This window comes from Bombina bombina, chromosome 7, assembly GCF_027579735.1.
Source record: "Bombina bombina isolate aBomBom1 chromosome 7, aBomBom1.pri, whole genome shotgun sequence".
NCBI classification, from domain to species: Eukaryota; Metazoa; Chordata; class Amphibia; order Anura; family Bombinatoridae; genus Bombina; species Bombina bombina.
In genome coordinates, this window is record NC_069505.1 from 550,674,445 (window position 1) to 550,696,904 (window position 22,460).

Consider the following 22,460-nt stretch of genomic DNA (forward strand, 5'->3'; position numbering starts at 1 on the left):
CATACAACACACACACACACATCACACTCTCATACAACACACCACACACTCTCATACAACACACACACACACACACTCTAATATTATACACACCACATGCTGTCATACAACACACACAGACTCTAATATTATACACACCACACACTCTCATACAACACACACACCACACACTCTCGTACAACACACACACACTCTAATATTATACACACCACACACTCTAATATTATACACCACACACACTCATACAACACACACGCCACACACACTCTCCTACAACACACACACACCACACACTCTCCTACAACACACACACACCACACACTCTCATACAACACACATACTTTCAAACAACACACACACTCATAAAACACACACACACACTAATATTATACACACTAAACACACTCTCATATAACACACACACACTAATATTATACACCACACACACTCATACAACACACACACCACACACACTCTCCTACAACACACACACACTACACACTCTCCTACAACACACACACACACCACACACTCTCATACAACACACACACACCACACACTCTCCTACCAGACACATACTCTTAAACAACACACACACTCATACAACATACACACACACACTAATATTATACACACCACACACACACACACTCTCCTACAACACACACACACCACACACTCTCCTACAACAAACACACCACACACTCTCATAGAACACACACCACACACTCTCCTACCAGACACATACTCTTAAACAACACACACACTCATACAACATACACACACACACTAATATTATACACACCACACACTCTCCTACAACACACACACACCACACACTCTCATACAACACACACACACTAATATTATACACACCACACACACTCTCCTACAACACACACACACCACACACTCTCCTACAACACACACACACCACACACTCTCATACAACACACACACACCACACACTCTCCTACCAGACACATACTCTTAAACAACACACACACTCATACAACATACACACACACACTAATATTATACACACCACACACTCTCTTACAACACACACACACACACCACACACTCTCCTACAACACACACACACCACACACTCTCATACAACACACACACACTAATATTATACACACCACACACACTCTCCTACAACACACACACACCACACACTCTCCTACAACACACACACACCACACACTCTCATACAACACACACACACCACACACTCTCCTACCAGACACATACTCTTAAACAACACACACACTCATACAACATACACACACACACTAATATTATACACACCACACACTCTCTTACAACACACACACACACACCACACACTCTCCTACAACACACACACACCACACACTCTCATACAACACACACACACTAATATTATACACACCACACACACTCTCCTACAACACACACACACCACACACTCTCCTACAACACACACACACACACCACACCACACACCACACATACACATACACACTAAACACACTCTCATACAACACACACACACTAATATTATACACCACACACACTCATACAACACACACCACACACACTCTCCTACAACACACACACACTACACACTCTCCTACAACACACACACACACCACACACTCTCATACAACACACACACACCACACACTCTCCTACCAGACACATACTCTTAAACAACACACACACTCATACAACATACACACACACACTAATATTATACACACCACACACACACTCTCCTACAACACACACACACCACACACTCTCTTACAGCACACACACCACACACTCTCATAGAACACACACCACACACTCTCCTACCAGACACATACTCTTAAACAACACACACACTCATACAACATACACACACACACTAATATTATACACACCACACACTCTCCTACAACACACACACACCACACACTCTCATACAACACACACACACTAATATTATACACACCACACACACTCTCCTACAACACACACACACCACACACTCTCCTACAACACACACACACCACACACTCTCATACAACACACACACACCACACACTCTCCTACCAGACACATACTCTTAAACAACACACACACTCATACAACATACACATACACACACTAATATTATACACACCACACACTCTCTTACAACACACACACACACACCACACACTCTCCTACAACACACACACACACCACACACTCTCATACAACACACACACACTAATATTATACACACCACACACACTCTCCTACAACACACACACACCACACACTCTCCTACAACACACACACACACCACACCACACACCACACACTCTCCTACCAGACACATACTCTTAAACAACACACACAGTCACTCATACAACACACACACACACAAATATTATACACACCACACACACTTTCATACAACACACACTCTCCTACAACACACACACAAATAAGTAAACTTGGTGTTGCGACCCAGTAATAGGTCCTGACCCGTGGTGTGATGAACCCTGAATTAGAGCATGTAATTTAGTAATTGCAATCTTACTTTAAACAGAGCAATACCGTATATTTGTTTGCAAAAATGAACAAAACAAAAACAGCACGTCAGTGTGGGAGGATAATCTCTTAAATCTTTTAATAGAGGTAAGGTTTTAAGATGGCTAAAGTGTGCCTTTACAGTTTATTCCAATAATCTGTGTAACTGATCCAATCATTTATACCAGCGCAATTTATTTTAATTTAAAGGGACATGAAACGCAGAAAAATGATTTCATGATTAAGATAGAGAATACAATTTTAAACAACTTTCTAATTGACTTCTATTATATCATTTGTTTCATTCTCTTTGTTTCATTTGTTGAAGGAGCAGCAATGCACTACTAGTTTCTAACTGAACACATGGGTGAGCCAATGACAATTATTATAATTCTGCAGCCACCAATCAGCAGCTAGAACCTAGGTTCTTTGCTGCTTCTGAGCTTACCTAGATAAACCTTTCAGCAAAGGATAACAAGAGAAGGAAGCAAATTAAATAATAGAAGTCAATTGGAAAGTTGTTTAAAATTGTATTCTCTATCTGAATCATGAAATAATTTTTTTGTGTTTCATGTCCCTTTAAGTTACTAATGAAAATGTCATGAATTATTTATTTTACATATTCCTTTGGTTATGGAATTGTAATCTTTCTGTAAAAATAGTTTGGGAAAAACAGAAATTACATATAAAAAATAGCTAGTGACGTAACATTTATGTAGTAAAGAGACGTATAAGCTCAAAAAACATACGGCTAGATTACGAGTTTTGCGGAAAGAAGCGGCTCGGTGCTAACTTGCAAGTTATTGTCACCACTCACCTCCCTACAGCGCTGCTATTACAGGTTTTCATAAACCCAGTGTTAGCAGGCAATATTGCAGCGTAAAGCAAAATTGAGCTCCATACCGCACTCCAATACCCGCGCTGCTTTGAGCTGGTTTTACGTGCATGATTTCCCCATAGACATCAATGGGGAGAGCCGGCTAAAAAAAGCCTAACACCAGCAATAAAGCAGCGTAAAGCTCCGTAACGCAACCCCATTGATTCCTATGGGGAAACAAAAGTTATGTTTACACCTAACACCCTAACATAAACCCCGAGTCTAAACCCCCCTAATCTGCCACCCCCGACATCGCCAACACCTACATTACATTTATTAACCCCTAATCTGCCGTCCCCAACATCGCCGACACCTACATTATACTTATTAATCCCTAATCTGCCGCCCCCGACATTGCCGCCACCTACATTATACTTATTAACCCCTAATCTGCCGCCCCTAATGTCGTTGCTACCCACCTACACTTATTAACCCCTAATCTGTCGCCCCTAATGTCGTCACTACCTATCTACACTTATTAACCCCTAATCTGCTGCCCCCAATGTCGTCGCTACCTACATACACTTATTAACCCCTAATCTGCCGCCCCCAATGTCGTCGCTACCTACACTTATTAACCCCTAATCTGCCGCCCCAATGTCGTCGCTACCTACCTACACTTATTAACCCATAATCTGCTGCCCCCAACGTCGCCGCCACTATACTAAAGTTATAAACCCCTAAACCTAACCCTAAGTCTAACCCTAACACCCACTAACTTTAATATAATTAAAATAAATCTAAATAAAAATTACTATCGTTAACTAAATAATTCCTATTTAAAACTAAATACTTACCTATAAAATAAACCCTAAGCTAGCTACAATATAACTAATAGTTACATTGTATCTAGCTTAGGGTTTATTTTTATTTCACAGGGAAGTTTTATTTATTTTAACTAGGTAGAATAGTTACTAAATAGCTATTAACTATTTACTAACTACCTAGTTAAAATAAATACAAATTTACCTGTAAAATAAAACCTAACCTGAGTTACACTAACACCTAACCTTACACTACAATTAAATAAATTACATTAATTAAATGTATTAACTAAATTACAAAAAAAACACTAAATTACACAAAATAAAAAATACATTATCAAATATTTAAACTAATTACACCTAATCTAATAGCCCTATCAAAATAAAAAGCCCCCCAAAATAAAAAAAAAACCCTAGCCTAAACTAAACTGCCAGTAGCCCTTAAAAGGGCCTTTTGCAGGGCATTGCCCCAAAGAAATCAGCTCTTTTACCTGTAAAAAAAATACAACCAAACCCCCCAACAGTAAAACCCACACAACCAAACCCCCCAAATAAAATCCTATCTAAGAAACCTAAACTCCCCATTGCCCTGAAAACGGCATTTGGATGGGCATTGCCCTTAAAAGGGCATTTAGCTCTTTTTCCGCCCAAACCCTAAGCTAAAAATAAAACCCACCCAATAAACCCTTAAAAAAACCTAACACTAACCTCTGAAGATCCACTTACAGTTTTTGAAGACCCGACATCCATCCTCATCGAAGCCGGCAGAAGTCTTCATCCAAGCGGGCCGAAGTCTTCATCCAAGCCGGCAGAAGTATTCATCCAGACAGCATCTTCTATCTTCATCCATCCGGCGCGGGGTGGCTCCATCTTCAAGACATCCGGCGTGGAGCATCCTCTTCAATCGACGGCTCTTCCAGAATGAAGGTTCCTTTAAGGGACATCATCTAAGATGGCGTCCATTGAATTACGATTGGCTGATAGAATTCTATCAGCCAATCGGAATTAAAGGGTAAAAAATCCTATTGGCTGATGCAATCAGCCAATAGGATTGAGCTTGCATTCTATTGGCTGATTGGAACAACCAATAGAATGCAAGCTCAATCCTATTGGCTGATCCTATTGTAACTAAGGTTAGGTTTTATTTTACAGGTAAATTTGTATTTATTTTAAATAGGTAGTTAGTAAATAGTTAATAACTATTTACTAACTAGTCTACCTTGTTAAAATAAATACAAACTTACCTGTGAAATAAAAATAAAACCTAAGCTAGCTACAATATAACTATTAGTTGAGTCTGCAGACTAGCCCTGTCTGCAGACTCAAAGCCGGGATTGGCTGCTCCAAATTAGGCAGTTGGTGGGTGGAGTTTGCTATTGAAAAAAATATTCTAGCAAGCAAGATGTCAATTTTGTTTTTAAAACTTTTAGACTTGGCGTAGATGTTAGCATTTTATTTTAACAGAACACAAATTTCTTGTAATTACCAGATGTTTACTCTCCCTTTAATACCCTAAAATATGCCCAGTTGGGTGTTCATCTATTCCCTGGAACAGAGGTCATCAACTTTGCTCTCCAGAGGTTTTGGAACTACATTTCCCATGATGCTCAGACACTTTAAGCTGGCTGAGCATCATGGGAAATGTAGTTTCAAAACCTCTAGAGAGCCAAGGTCGATGACCCCTGCCTGGAACATCTCAATGTCTCTCTTTCCTTCTCATTTTTCTGTGTACATCATGATTACATCTGTATAAAAGTCAGTTTGTGTTTGACATATACATATAATATATATATATATATATATATATATATATATATATATATATATATATATATATATATATATATATATGTTTAACAATATTTCCGCACCACTGCTGAGAACTGGCACTCCTCAAAATCTATTTATACACCCTATTATTAGCACCTGAATTGACCTATTCATCAAATATATTTGTAATCTTAATGCATCATTCATATTTTAAAGGGACAATAAACACTTTGAGATGATATAAAATGATAAATCATATATACAGTATATATTTGCACCCTCAGGTGCTGTCCGTTTGTGAGAATCCATTTTGCTTACCTTTATTCACTCTGTGTATATGGTATTAGGCCATTGGGCACCTCTGTTTTCTTCTCTCCTAGACCATTTGAATCATCAGAATCCTGACCCTCCTATGACAGAGAGCTGACCATTTCTTTTTTTTTTTTTGATTTTGTTTTTATGGACTATTTTTTGTAGGTTTATGATTGTTCTCATTACCATTTTTTATTTACCACAATTGTTTTGATGCAGTCTTTTATGTCATTATATACCTGTTAAAGAGCGCCTCCTTGAGGATTGGTGTGTCTAGTACACATTATACCTTCTTTTTTCTTAATAGGATGAGAGCTACTGAAATTCTATTGGCTGTTCAAATCAGCCAATAGGATTTCATTAGTTCTCATCCTATTGGCTGATTCAAAACCTGGTACTAAAATAGGCTCCATTTTTAACGGCTTAATGGAAACGAGCCCTAAGATTGCAATGGGGGCTCAATTTCAAAATTGAGCACTTTTAGTTTTCTGGAATATATTTTGAATAGAGCAGGGGTTGGGTCAAACCTATCCTCCGGCCTCCCTAATGGGCCAGATTTCCAGGATTACCTTGGGTGAGAGCAGTTTAATAGGATAAAAATAGGGAAAGCGCTAAAAAAACCAGAAAGATATCTCCTCTACAAATAATATAGATTAGTATGTCAGTGACAAAAGAGTATAATGTTTAAAATAATGTAAAGAATGTTGATATGAAATATGCAATGAAATATTTATTGAATAGAATCGATAGTTAAAATAAACAATATACAATAAAATAACTATTATAAATAGATGCCGGCATCAAAAGCGAGTGTTAAAATGTTGCTAGTACAATATAGCTATTACAATGTAGGTTTAAAACATATGGAGCTCTACTAACAAAATATAGGTAACTCAAGAGTGGGTTACCAGGCATATATCTCACCACTAAAATATCCAAAAGGTTCACAGAAGTATATTACGTGTTCCAGGTGAACTCTGAAGTAGGGAATGTCTCTCAACAAAGGAATCTAGAAAAGGGAATCTAGAAAAAGTGTGGTACCTTTTTAGTCCACTCTTTATCCTGTTAGCACTTGTGATAGCGTATACAGGTGGTGATTTTTTCATCACAAGTGTAGCTTGGGGCCAAATAATAGGTAATGCAGAATCGTTGTAATCTGACGGTCTCCAAATAATTTTTAGCTACGGACTGTTTTTAACTCAAGTTGGCCGTGTGATAACAGAGGTATTCATCCACTTTAGGATAATTAGAGAACTCTCCGTGAGTGGAATAGATTGTACACTCCGAAGGTCCATGGAGTATTGTGCACCTGTTCGGGAGCCGTTCTGTCAGAGTGTCCAAGATTTATTGGTAGATTCTGGAGCAGGAATTATGCATACAGAGAACACTCGTGTATCGCAAAGTGACTTAATGGACCTGTCCTTCTACCAGTTCCTTTAGGAGAGCAGTTTATTAACCATTACCTAGTTTTGCGTTTGGGCTTGTAACGCTGAAAATATGGCATTTTCAGCGTTAAAACAGCACCGCAGCTATTACAAGTGTTGTCGGTATAGCTGTACCGCAAGCCTTTTAGCCTGTAACGCAATGTCTGTCCCGCACACATAAAAATTATTTTTTTTCATGGGATTCCCATAGCGCCGGTATTACGAGTTTTGCGTTCTGGCTAAAAAGTGAGCGTTACAGCCTAAAACGACAAGATCCGTACCGCCATCTAAAGTCAGTAGTTATGAGTGTTACGCTACAAAGCTGTAGCATAAAACTCATAACTAAAGTGTTAAAAAGTACACTAACACCCATAAACTACCTATTAACCCCTAAACCGAGGCCCTCCCGCATCGCAAACACTATAATACATTTATTAACCCCTAATCTGCCACTCCAAACATTAGCCACCACTAAAAAAACGTATTAACTCCGACATTGTCGCCACTATAATAAACTTATTAACCCCTAAACCGCCGCCCTCCCGCTTCGCAAACACTATTTAAATATTATTAAACCCTAATCTGCCATCCGCCCACACAGCCACTATAATAAACCTATTAACCCCTAAACCGCAAGCCCCCCACATTGAAATATAATAAAATAAACTATTAACCCCTAAACCGAAAGCCCCCCACATCACAATAAACTAATTTAAACTAGCAACCCCTAAACCTAACGACCCCCTAACTTTATATTAAAATTACAATTTCCCTATCTTAAATTAAATTAAAACTTACCCGTCAAATTAAAAAAATTAAACTAATATAATTATTAAGCTAAAATTAAACTAACTACCAATTAAATAAAACTAAACTACCAATAAAAAAAATCCTAACACTACTCTAAAAATTACAAAAAGTATCTAATTACAAAAAATAAAAACTAACTAAATTACAAAAAAAACCCACTAAATTACGAAAAATAACAAACAAATTATCAAAAATAAAAAAAGAATTACACCTAATCTAATAGCCCTATCAAAATAAAAAAGCTCCCCCAAAATAAAAAAAACCCTAGCCTACAATAAACTGCCTACAATAAACTACAAATGGCCCTTAAAAGGGCAATTTGTGGGGCATTGCCCCAAAGATATCTGCTCTTTTACCTGTAAGAAATATACAAACACCCCCCAAACAGTAAAACCCACCACCCAACCAACCCCCCAAATAACAAAAAACTATCTAAAATCACCTAAGCTACCCATTGCCCTGAAAAGGGCATTTGTATGGGCATTGCCCTTAAAAGGGCATTTAGCTCTTTTACTGCCCAGACCCTAAACTAAAAAAAAAAAACCACCCAAAAAAACCTTAAAAAACCTTACACTAACCCCCGACGATCCACTTACAGTTGTTGAAGTCCCTCTTGAAGGATCTTCATCCAGTCAGTGAGGTCATCATCCATGCGGCAAGAAGTCTTCATCCAGGCGGCCTCTTCTATCTTCATCCAGCTGGCGAAGTCCTCATCCAGGCGGCAAGAAGTCTTCATCCAGACGACCTCTTCGATCTTCATCCAGCCGGCGCGGAGCGGGTCCATCCTGAAGACATCCAGCACGGAGCATCCTCTTCATACGGTCGCCGCCGTACACTGAATCTTCAATGCAAGGGACGCAATTCAAGATGGCATCCCTTGCATTCCTATTGGCTGAAACATTTGAATCAGCCAATAGGAATTAGGGCTGCTAAAATCCTATTGGCTATTCAGATCAGCCAATAGGATTTAAGCAGCTCTCATTCTATTGGCTAATTCGAATTAGCCAATAGAATGAGAGCTGCTTAAATCCTATTGGCTGATTTGAACAGCCAATAGGATTTTAGCAGCTCTAATTCCTATTGGCTGATTCAAATTTTTCAGCCAATAGAAATGCAAGGGACATCTTGAATCACGTCCCTTGCATTGAAGATTCAGTGTACCGTAGCAACCGTATGAAGAGGAGGCTCCACACCGGATGTCTTCAGGATGGACCCGCTCCACGCTGGCTAGATGAAGATCGAAGAGGCCGCCTGGATGAAGACTTCTTGCCGCCTGAATGAGGACTTAGCCGGCTGGATGAAGAGAGAAGAGGCCGTCTGGATGATGACTTTGCCGGTTGGATGAAGATCCTTCAAGCGGGACTTCAACAACTGTAAGTGGATTGTCAGGGGGTTAGTGTTAGGCTTTAAGGGTTTATTGGGTGGGTTTTATTTTTTAGTTTAGGGTCTGGGCAGTAAAAGAGCTAAATGCCCTTTTAAGCGCAATGTCCATACAAATGCCCTTTTCAGGGCAATGGGTAGCTTAGGTTTTTTAGATATTTTTTTTTTATTTTGTGGGTTGGGGGGGTGGAGGTTTGTAATGTTAGTGGGTCTTTGTAATTTTTTTTAATAAAAGAGCTGATATCTTTAGGGCAATGATCTACAAAAGGCCCTTTTAAGGGCCATTGGTATTTTATTCTAGATAATTTTTTTTATTTTGGGGTGCTTTTTTTTATGGGTATTAGAATAGGAATATTTTTTCTATTTTTGATAATTTGTTTGTAATTTTGTGTAATGTATATTTTTAGGGGTGTTTTTTTTTAGCAAAAGAGCTGTTTATCTCAGGGCAATGCCCTACAAAAGGCCCTTTTAAGGGCTCCCAAAAGGCCCTTTAAAGGGCCCTTGTTAGTTTATTCTAGATTAGGCTTTTTTATTTTGGGGTGGGTTTTTTTTGTTGTTTTTTTTAAAGGTATTAGAATAGGAATAATCTTTATTTTTTTGGATAATTTCGTTTGTTTTGTTTTGTAATGGTAGGTTTTTTATTTTTTGTAATAGTAGTTTTTTATTTTTTTGTGATTTTTAGTGTTCTTATTTTTTGTAATGGTAGGTTTTTTTTATTTTTTGTAATGTTAGGTTTTAGTGTAAGGTAGCTTAGGTTTTGTTTCACAGGTAAGTTTGTATTTATTTTAACTAGATAGTTATTAAATAGTTAATAACTATTTACTAACTAGTCTACCTAGTTAAAATAAATATAAACTTACCTATGAAATAAAAATAAAACCTAAGCTAGCTACAATGTAACTATTAGTTTTATTTTACAAGTAAGTATTTAGTTTTAAATAGGTATTAATTAGTTAATAATTGAACCTTTAATTTAGATCTAATTTCATTATGTTAAAGTTAGGGAGGGTTAGGGTTAGGTTTAGGGGTTAATATAGTTTAATTTAGGTTGTTGCGATGTGGGGGGCTGGTGGTTTAGGGGTTAATAGTTTTATTTAGTGGTAGTGATGTGGGAGGCCAGAGGTTTAGGGGTTTATACCTTTAGTATAGTGGCAGCGATATCGGGAGCGTCAGATTAGGGGTTAATAATTTTATTTAGGTGGCGGCAATACCGGGAGAGACATATTAGGGGTTAATAACCTTAGGCAGGCGTCGGCGATGTCAGGGGCAGCAGATTAGGTGTGTTTAGACTCGGGGTTTATGTTAGGGTGTTAGGTTTAAACTGTATTTTATCTTCTCCATAGACATCAATGGGGCTGCGTTACAGAGCTTTTGTTTCCGCTATCGCAGGTGTTAGACTTTTTTTTGCCGGCTCTCCCCATTGATGTCTATGTGGAAAGCGTGCACGAGCACATCAAACACAGCGCTTGTTTTGGGAGCGGTATGGAGCTTAATATCTCCATATCGCCTGCACAAGCAGTGTTTTTTTAAACTTGTAATAGCAGCGCTATAGGGAATTAAATAGCGCTCAAAACTCGTAATCTAGGTGCATGTTTATTAATCAGTTGGTTATTTCACCTGTGCTCTAGTTCTGAGATCCGGAAAATATGTCCTGTTAGGGAGGCCCGAGGGTAGGTTTGAAAACCCTTGGAAGTTGGAATTGAGCACTAGTTTTCAAAACCTGTCCTCAGACCTCCCCAACAGGTCAGATTTTCAGGATTACCTTGGATGAGAGCAGGTAAAATAACCATGTTTAGTAATCATCTGATTATTTCACCAGTTTTTGATATCCTCACCATCTGGCCTGTTAGGGAGGACTGTGGACAGGTTTGAACATGCTTCAGATTCAGGGCCTATGTTAATGTAGCTCTAAGCATTGACAGGCAGTCATAATTTACTAAGGTCAGAAATGACTGAAAAGGCCTTAATCTATGCACATGATTTACCTAAGAATGGAGCATTACTGAATTTAAGTGAATCAGCTGTTTAAACCAGTGAAGCTGGTGAGGTTGGTGATGTCATTTGCATAGACTATTGGGTAATTATTTTGGCTGCTTTAAGATATTTTGGTTTAAATATTTGAAGGGATATAAAACCCAAAATATTTCTTATTTATCTCTCTTGAATAAATGCGGTCGGGTTAGCGCGCGAGTATGGGTGTTTTCTTTGCAGTTTTCACCCTCCATTAAAGTCTATGGGGGAATATGTTAACGCAGTCTCGATATTTGAACCTCAACTTTTTGCGTACATCAGGTTTTCACTTGTGCACTTATTTTTTACTTTCAACTCATAATAGGAGCGCAACCCAACGCACAGTAAAAGCCTCCATCTAGCGAGGTTTAGACACGAGCGGGAGCACTTAATAGCCACTCGTAATCTAGCCCTTTAATTAACTATGTAATGGGTTAAAAAATGGCCCATAATATAGAGGAGATTGTATACGTTCAAATGAGGCATAATAAAGTGGCGTTGTTACTGCCTATTCCCTTAAATCAGACTATAAAATTGAAAAAGTCATGGCGGGGGGGATTTTTCCCCGCTTACCCTCACTTGCTTCACACTGACAAACCTATAGAATTTCTTGTATTTTTAGTTCAACAATACTGGCTATGTAACACATCTGGGTTATGATTAACAGAAACTATTTATAGCATTGTAGAAGATTGATGTTTCTAGATTTTCAGGTTGTACGGGTTTTGTGCGCAAGCGCCTTGAGGAGATTCCAGTTTTAAGAAATACTTTCTGCAAAATAACTAGTTATTCCAGTCTGCTGCCACTTTATGTGGGGGACCATTAAAGGGACATTAAACACTAAATAAATGCTAGATAGAATGAGGCATTCAAAGAACAATTATTCTGAGAATAACATATAGATGTATTTTTTAAAGTTTCATTAGTTGTTTAAATATTAACAAAATAAGTGTAAAGTTTTAGTGTCTATAAAACAATGGAAACTGCCATGTTGTAACTTAGGTTACCTTCTCTGCTGTGGCCAATTAGAGACAGTTATAAATAGGTTACTAGAGTGTGCAGCCAATGGCTGTGTGGAATATAACAGTGTTCTGCACTTCCATTTCTAACTCAAAAGCTCACAATTGAATTACAGGAAAGGGTACAAAATAAATAATGAAAGTATATTGCAGAGTTTTTATATATATATATTTATATATATATATGTATATATATATATATATATATATATATATATATATATATATATATATATATATATATATATATATATATATATATACGATTTATCATTTTCTATTACAATCTCAAAGTTTTTAATGTCTCTTTAAAGGTAGACTGAAAAATGTTACCTGTTAAAAATGTCACATCTAGGACAGCTTCTTTTGTGACATCTCTAATTTCAGGAATAGAAACACAAATGTAAGGTTTATACATATCTCAGTTGAACAATATATTTAAAAAAATGCAAAAAGATAATAATCAGGTATTATGCGTGGAAGGTTAAAGGGATATAAAACCCCAAATTGTTTCATGCTTTACCGAAACATAAGTTAAGAAGCAATCGCTGCTCCTTAACTTCTCCGCCACCTTTTAGGTGGGGACTAAAATCATCCCGATCCAATCGGGATGATTGACACCCCATGCTAGCGGCCGATTGGCCGGGAGTGTGCAGGGGGTGGCATTGAACAAGCGTTTCACAAGAAATGCTTGTGCATTGCTAAATGCCAACAGTGTATTCTGTCGGGATTTAGCGAGGTTGAGCGGGCATGATTTGCTACAGCGAATCATGTCCACTCTACATTAGTAAATCTACAGAAAAACAGGAAACCTGAGCACTCGACACATCTGACGCGTTTCACGCCCCTATCGGTGCTTAATCATAGGATGATTCACTCACAATCCAACACTCACCTTTAAGGAGGGAACAGATCCAGTTATCCGATCGGCAACCCCCCTCAAATCTACCCCTTGGTATCTTTTGTTAAAAAGCAGGGACGTGCTATATCAATATACCCCTGGACACCCCCCCCCTCCCCCTCTCCTCAATATTTGAGCGGCTCCTGCCCGCTGCATCCCCCCCCCCCATACACTCAAGCCTACGGGAGGCCTGACAAAAGCCAGCTCCCTACTTCTTACTATCCTTAGTTTATAAAATACCTCTTATTCTGGAGTAGGGACCACCTGTTACCTGTATTAAAAAACTGAGGCTTCATTCTCATATGTCCCAGTCACACAAGTTGTATATATAATGTTTTGCATTTCGTACTCAAGGCCATAAAGGTGGTACTATAACTTATATCAACTGTTGATCAGATACTACTATAGCAGATACTGCGTTAGCACGCCAATGTTTTGGTCCTTGTATACCTTCCATACGTGACATGTCTCAGTTTCTTTATTGTTTCTGTTCTGTGTCTGGACATACTCTTTATTGTGTTTTCATGCAATGTCTCAATAAAAAATAGTTTATTATAAAAAGCAGAGACGTAAGCTTAGGAGCCGGCCCATTTTTGGGGAACTAAGGGGTCGATTTATCAAAGGCTTTGACAGCCTTCACCCCCCTGCGACTGCAGGTTCTCACAAGGCAGTCTGTATTTATGAAGCAGAGGTCATCAGACCGCTGCTTCCCTAACCTCTTCAACACCTCTTTAAAGGGATATGAAACCCAAATATTTTTGGATCAAACAATTTTAAAAAGTTTCCAATTTACTTCTATTATAAAATGTATTGATATTCTGTATTGAAGAGGTAGATGTCTAGATAATTGCATGGCAGGAAATGGTGCTGCCATCTAGTGCTCTTGAACATGAATAACATTCTTGCAGAATTGCTGCCATATAGTGCTCCAGACACGTGCACGCTCCTGACCTTACCTACCTGCTTTTCAACCAAAGATACCAAGAGAATGAGGACTATTTGATAATATAAATAAATTAGAAAGTTGTTTAAAATTGCATCATAAAAGAAAATGTTTGGCTTTTTATGTCTCTTTAAAGGGACAGTCTACACCTTAGTAATCTTAGTAAACTGGACACTAATGACATCATAAGCTGGGCTACATATGGCCTCCAATTACAAAAGGCTCAGTAGTTGGATTCAACAGACTGTCAATGCTATTCAGCAGAGTGCCTAGATGCAGCCCAGATTGTGATGTCATCAGTGGGCGGAGCTTGCAGCCATTTCAAACTGGCCAGAAACAATATTCATTTTAAAATAACTATTTTACTCTCCCTGCTGCATAATATAGAAAGGGTACAGGAGGATATTTGTAGCTTTATCTAAGGTAAGACTTTAAGATGACTAAGGTGTAGACAGTCCCTTTAACTCTAAATACTTTGTCTTTTTCTACAACACCTGAGATTCTGGAGTGTCTCCTGCATGACTCAGAACCTTGATCAAATAAGATTCTACAAAGTGATTGCTTGATCAGAGCAGAAGCTCATGCATATATGTCCATAACTGGCCACTGGAAAAGGAGATAAGATAAACATACTCAAAAGGCTTTTACAGGGGCGTGTTTCCCTAGATTGTAAAGCAATGCAAATTTTGCTAACAAAATTGCTTTTAAAACATTTATTTTGTATGCAGATCTTTTGCAATACTGTGATTAATTGTTCTGATATATTATGGGTATCTACAAAATTACTTTTATATGCCTATTAATCTAATGTATTTTTCTCCCTCTTATTTCTTTCACGCTCAAAGTGTAAATCAATCTTGTTGGTGATTAACCGGTATCTCCATGACTTGTTTGGTGATATTCTTTTTCCTTTCAGTTGAGTTTCAGGTGCAATCTCAAGAGGGAGTATTGGTGGCAGAAGTGGGATCGGATGTCATTTTACCATGTAAAACCTCACAGCCTCTCAGTGCTGTTGGATTAGAAGTACGCTGGTTCCAAACTCTTTTTCACTCTCCTGTCTTCTTGATGATTGATGGACGAGAGGAAAAAGAACAACAAAACACTGATTTTCGTGGAAGAGCTTCACTGCTGTCTGGTCCTGACACTGGAGATCTATCATTGTTATTGCGCAAGATCCGTCTCACTGATAATGGCAACTACACTTGTTTTGTTGAGAATAAGACCACCAATGTATATGATGAAGCTAATGTACAGCTTAACACCGTTGGTATGTCTCCCACCCATTATAATAACATAAGCTTTGTGCTGACTGCATCTCCAATTTAATCTATTCTTTTATTTTCTCTCTTCCATTTTATATTTTTTTATCTTCCTGTTTATTTTTCTCTCTAAAATTTTCATGGGCTCTATTTATTTTGTTGCCTCTCTGTTTTTCATTATAATATATCCTTTATTTTTTTACCTGTATAGTAAATATAAAAAATTTCTTTCTTTCTCTCTTTCTTTCTCTCTCTCTCTCTCTCTCTCTCTCTTTTTCTCTCTTTCTCTTTTTCTCTATTTCTCTTTTCTCTTTCAATCTTTCTCTCTTTCTTTCTCTCTCTCTCTTTCTTTCTCTCTCTTTCTTTCTCTCTCTCTCTTTCTTTCTTTCTTTCTTTCTTTCTTTCTCTCTTTCTATTTCTTTCGCTCTCTTTCTTTCTTTCTCTCTTTCTATTTCTTTCTCTCTCTTTCTCTCTTTCTTTCTATCTTTCTTTCTCACTCTCTCTTTCTTTCTCTCTCTTTCTTTCTTTCTCTCCCTCCCTCTCTCTCTCTCTCTTTCTTTATTTCTCTCTCTCTCTTTCTCTCTTTTTCTTTATCTCTCTCTCTCTTTCTTTATCTCTCTTTCTTTCTTTCTCTTTCTTTATCTCTCTTTCGCTCTCTTTCTTTCTGTCGCTCTCTTTCTCTTTTTCTTTCTGTCTCTCACTTTCTCTTTCTTTCTCTCTCTTTCTCTTTCTTTCTCTCTCATTCTCTCTCTCTCTCTCTCTCTCTCTTTCTTTCTTTCTTTCATTCTTTCTCTCTTTCTTTCTCTCTTTCTCTCTCTTTCTTTATTTCTCTCTCTCGTTCTCTCTCTTTCTTTATCGCTCTCTCTCTTTCTTTATCTCTCTTTCTTTCTCTATCACTTTCTTCCTTTTATTCTCCTTTCTTTTCTTCCTAATATATTTATTTCCTTCCTGCCTTCACCCCTTTGTTATTGTTAGCCCTTTATTTACTCATATTCTTCCATTCTCTTCCTTTTCTAACTTGTTCTCTCGTGTTTCCTCTCATTTTTCTCTCTCCATTTTCTCACTCGTTTACTGTCTTCTCTCTCCCACCTTTATTTTTCATATTCATCTTTCCCTCTCTTATATTCACTTTTATTTTGTCTCTTATCCCTATAGCCATGGGCTCTTCCCCTCTCTTGACAGTCTCTCTTGAAGACAAAGCAATCCACCTGTCATTCTCTTCTCATGGATGGTACCCGGAGCCTAAATTACACTTTGAGAAAAAAGATGGCTCTCTCTTTACCTCCGACACCAAGACAACCCTTAATCACAGCAGCGGTCTCTTCAGAGTAGAGGGCAGCATATTACTGAGAGACTCTTCTGATAAAAATGTATACTGCATGGCAAGTAATCCCGGTATGACAAAACAGTCCGGCATCTATGTGAGATTTTCAGGTCAGTAACAGCAGCTTTCATAGTTCTATCATATGGACACACAAATGTCTTCCTTGTCTGTGAAAGTTCATAGAACAAATGTCAGCTTCTGTCAGCAAAATAGGTTTAGCTGGTTAGAACTACAAAAAAACAGATGGAAATCTAGGATGCCCATTCATTAGATATGCAATGCACTACTGGGACCTAGCTGGTAATTGCCAGCTGAACATATTTTTTTTTATTTTTTAAGCCTGCTCCCAGTAGTGTATTGGTGATCTTTCAACAAAGGATAGAATTTAATGAATCATCATCAAGAAAACAATGTGGCCACGACCCTTTAAATACACAAGTATTCAATTTATATTCCCTTCTAATTTTAATCAAACTTGAAACAGCTGAAAGTTGCTTAATTTGTTTGTTTCTAACAAATTGTAAATGCTGCCGATTTTTTTATTTAATATTTTTATTGAGGTAAAATATTCAAAAAGAACAGGTAAAGTAGATCTATATAGACACAAGATGTTGTTGATAAAGGTACAAACAATGCATTTAGTTGTAGTTAACTGTCAGATATTACAAAAAGATCTACAAAAAGAAGGATGAACCTCTATTTTTCTTATTTTTTATAACAGTGGTGGTTGCTAAAGGATTCATTGAGACAAACAGTACAAGAAGCCTTGGTATACTCTAAAACTAAAAATGCACACTGTACACGGTAAACTATAAGATCTATTAACACAATAAAACGAGTGAGTTTAAAATGTAGTTATTGGATTATGAATGTTCCAAATATAATATTCTTTGTGAGAATGTAAGGGGCTTTGGTTATGGAACATGATAGTTAATATGCCGTTGTAATGTTTGTGAATGAAACCATGAAATTATACTTTGAACAAGATGAGATCTATCACTACAGTAATTTTGGAAAATTATAAAAAATATTTAGGATTGCAATTACGGTGTTTATGAGAGAAACGGCAAAATAATACTCTTAGTACAATTAAAGGTGCTAGAGTATATTAAAGGACCAGCCAACACATTAGATTTGCATAATCAACAAATGCAAGATAACAAGACAATGCAATAGCACTTAGTCTGAACTTCAAATTAGCATGTGAATTCTTGCACATGCTCAGTAGGATCTGGTGACTCAAAAATTGTAAATATAAAAGACTGTGCACATTTTTTTTAATGGAAGTAAATTGGAAAGTTTACATGCTGTATCTGAATCATGAAAATTATATTTAAACTGAGTGTCCCTTTAATAGGTGTGGGGGGGGGGGGGTAGGAGCATTCAAGTGTATAAGATAATTACTCTGCCTTAATAATAGTTGTACTGTACCAACATGGCAGCTAACAGATTGAACAATATGATATTAAGTGGGACAGGAAAGCTATGACAAAGGTAGCACAAATTCCCAATTTATAATTTATAGGGTGCTAGGGACTTATAATAACCTACCAAATATAGAAATTGTAGTAGTGGCTGAGGATATGTCTTTGACTGAAAGAAGGGTCGTTGAGACTGTATGAGGTTATAAAGTCAGTGACGGATCATGTACATGCAGATACCAGTTAAATAAGGACAATAGGTGATAGCCAGAGATAAACTTTTATGTATATGCTCTTATGTTAGGTTAAACTAGTTGAGTATAGAATAAAACATAATATGAAAGCTCATTTATCGCCTCAAGATCAGCAGACATAGAACAAGTTATGTACTAGTTATTAAAAATGGAACAGTGATCTAGCATCTGTGCTAATGTTCCTATGTTGGTCTGGGTCTACAAAACGTCCAATAAAACAATAAGTCCAAGTAACACACCAAAACTAGTGAATATGGGATAAATGTAGTAGTTTGTCTACTTGCAATGAAAGGATAAATCTTAATTCAGCATATAATAGGCTATTGAACTTGTCTTAGAATAAACATTTATAGTAGAGAACAAATGTATACGTTTAAAACGCAAGCAATTGAGCATCTTACCAACTGTAACCAAAGTTGTGTAAAGCATAATAAATAATCTTCAAATAGGTAAGGGATGTCTTAGAATCTCTATGAATTGTTCTGTATTGTTACCCCTCTTCGGTTATTGGCAATGGATAATGGTTCCCAACTGTGTTAAATGTATCACCAAGTTCCAAGTGGAATGGTAATAATGATGTATATTGTTCTAAAGATCTCTGACCCTAAAAAATTACAGAGGGGCTATTTAGAGGAGTTGTAGATGAAATTCAATGTGAGATTGATTATCTGAACATAGACTCGTTTAACCAAGACAAGAATAAGTAGTAACTAGTTACTTATTTGCAATCTATCAAAATTAGGCCTTACTGTATGGATATTAGAAGGAATGAGGTATCGAGATAAAGCTATCTTATGTAATCAAACTGCCATATGAGCATGGGCCCTATACCCTACGGCAGAATACTTAAAGTTTCATTGTTTGCCCAATTAAAGTATATGTTTATCATAGTAAGTTACATGTTAATAGCTAAGGTCATATTATCACCTATCTTAGACATGAGTTAGTTTAAATTTCCAGTATAGGTGTCTAGCCTCTGCACACAGGTAAAACATTATGGAAACATAGCAGTCTACTTCTTTCGTCTAATTGTATTAGTATAGCCCATGTAAAAAAAATCAGAATATAGCTGTGAGAGTCTTGAATAGAAATGTCTTGACAATACCTATCTGGTTGTTAAGCAGTCGTCATGACTCAAATTGTAATTAAACAAAGCACTTGAAATCCAATAGTGTAATAGAACATATATCATTCACACCTGCTATATCTATACATCAAACGTATGCGTCACCATAAGTGATATAGTGGGGTTAAAGGATTATTTAATATATCCTAAGACTATACACGAGAGCAAGTGTGCTAACTAAAATAAAATATAACATCAATTAGCAGTTATATAGGGGAATCTCTGTATATTATATATAAATGTCTTCATTTCTGATTGGCACATAGGATTGAACAATGGAGATCTATATTGTAGCTAGAAAGAATTAGACGTTAATTCTGTAGTAACAAACTTATCAGCATGGTGTTTGTCATAACTTTTAGAAATTGGTACAAATATATATATACATAACCACACACACACATGTCTTCAAGAAAGGATACAAAGTGAATGAAACAAATTAGATAATAGAAGGAAATGGGAAATTTGTTTAAAATTGAATTCTCCCTATCTGAATCATGAAAGAAAAAATGTAAGTTTCATATCTATTTGCACCAGGAGAGCACTAAGGTAACTGTCAGTACTGAACACAGGAAATGTGGGAAATAAGCAATGATTGATTATATGTTAGGCAATACTTCGTTTTGATTGTTAATGGCTCATTAGTTGCTAAAGATGTCATACAGTGACAGGGAAGTAGATCACATTTATCAAATACAGGAGAAACGTCATCTCATAAGGTGATAAACACTTTCAGCCAAGTCTCCTCTCAACAGGAACAGTCCAGGTTCAACACTGTGATGATACCCAAACACAACCCTGAACCAAACGTTCAGTCTGCATCTCCCTCTCCTGCATGGTGTCAGACAGACAGTTGTGGTCTGCCCGCAGGTCTTTGCCCCCCTCCCTTCCACAGAATCACAGGACTAACTTTTTATTACAAGGCTCTGAACAAATTTTAACAAGCTGTGATGTAAAATCATGAGAATGGAATCATGAAAAATTTCCAATCCCTTACAATGTCCTTTTTTAAGGAACATTAAAAGCTAAACAATACTTTATCTATAAGTAAAATCATCAATTACCTATGCAAACATATATATTAAAGGGCCATTATACACAAATTTTTCTTTGCATAAATGTTTTGTAGATGATCCATTTATATAGCACATATGGGAGTGTTTTTTTAACAATGTAAAGTTTTGTTTATTTTTAATACCATTGTGCAGATTTTCAGACTCATAACCAAGTCTCTCAGTGTCAGAAGTAGACGCGCTTTTTCGGTCTACTGCTGGCTTCTGTTATTTATAATCTGTCTTTTCATATGCAGTGGGGGGGTCTGCAATTTAGCCACTTTCCCTGAGTGTTCCTGCTTATCTAATCAACAGTGCTAAACTGGGAGCTTCTAAGTAAGTTTTTAAAAGGTTTTAAACTGGATTTTTAGATCAGTATCTGTGTATATTTTTCTTTATAGTAGTGTCTGTTACATGCAGTTATGTGAAAATTGTTGTATACTGTCCCTTTAAATAAAAGCTCTTTAAAATAGAAGGAAATACATGCTTGTGCACAATTGACACTGAAGCCAAGGAATTTAAATTGTTGTTGTAAATAGCTGTATGCTATTTAAGAAAACTTTATTTATTTAAAAAAAAACAACCACTGGCATTTTTCTTTTATTGTTTAAGAGCCCATTAACATCTCTCATAATCATTATAATTATTTATCACAACAATTGTAAAGGAAATAAATACTCTTCACTCAGAGACTGTCTTTCATTCCACAGATGACCTGTTTCCACGCGTTTCGGGTTATGCCTATGCCTTCTGGTTCATTCTAATCCTCCTTCTTTTAGTGGTGTCTCTTTTAATCTACTATGTGTTTAGACTGCTGAAAGTGAAAGGTGAGAACATCTGAAATGGGGGCTGAGGGGAAATGAGTAACAATTTACTTTACATCACTGGTTTTCAAACCTGTGCTCATGCCTCCCCAACAGGCCAGGTTTTCTGGATAACCTTGTATGAGAGCAGGTAAAATAACCATGGTTACTAATCAGCTGATTACTTCACCTGTGCTCCAGTTCAGATTTCCTCAAAATGTGGCCTGTTAGGTAGGCCTGATAGCAGGTTTGTAAACCATTGGTTTAGATAATCTAATTCAATCTTTTTTTTTTTTCTATTTTAGAGGGACTCAAAAAAAAAGTTGGTGAGTAACCATTCTGCAAATACAATGACAGATGACATACTAGACGCACAAACGTGTTATGGTGGTTAGAAATGTGATTGAAAACCAATCCCTAACTGTAAATATACAAAAAAATGTGTCAACGTGTCTCTA

General features: G+C 37.0%; 1 protein-coding gene across 2 annotated transcripts in view; it reads left to right on the plus strand.

Moving 5' to 3' along the window:
* LOC128667005 (butyrophilin subfamily 1 member A1) overlaps positions 1-22,460 on the plus strand; it is a 149,799-nt gene that overhangs the window by 104,400 nt on the left and 22,939 nt on the right. For both annotated transcript variants that reach the window (XM_053721861.1, XM_053721860.1), the window contains exons 2-5: positions 15,680-16,030; positions 17,178-17,456; positions 21,910-22,026; positions 22,308-22,328. In XM_053721861.1, the coding sequence (XP_053577836.1) occupies positions 15,680-16,030; positions 17,178-17,456; positions 21,910-22,026; positions 22,308-22,328 (768 nt within the window). The remainder of the gene's footprint in view (positions 1-15,679; positions 16,031-17,177; positions 17,457-21,909; positions 22,027-22,307; positions 22,329-22,460) is intronic.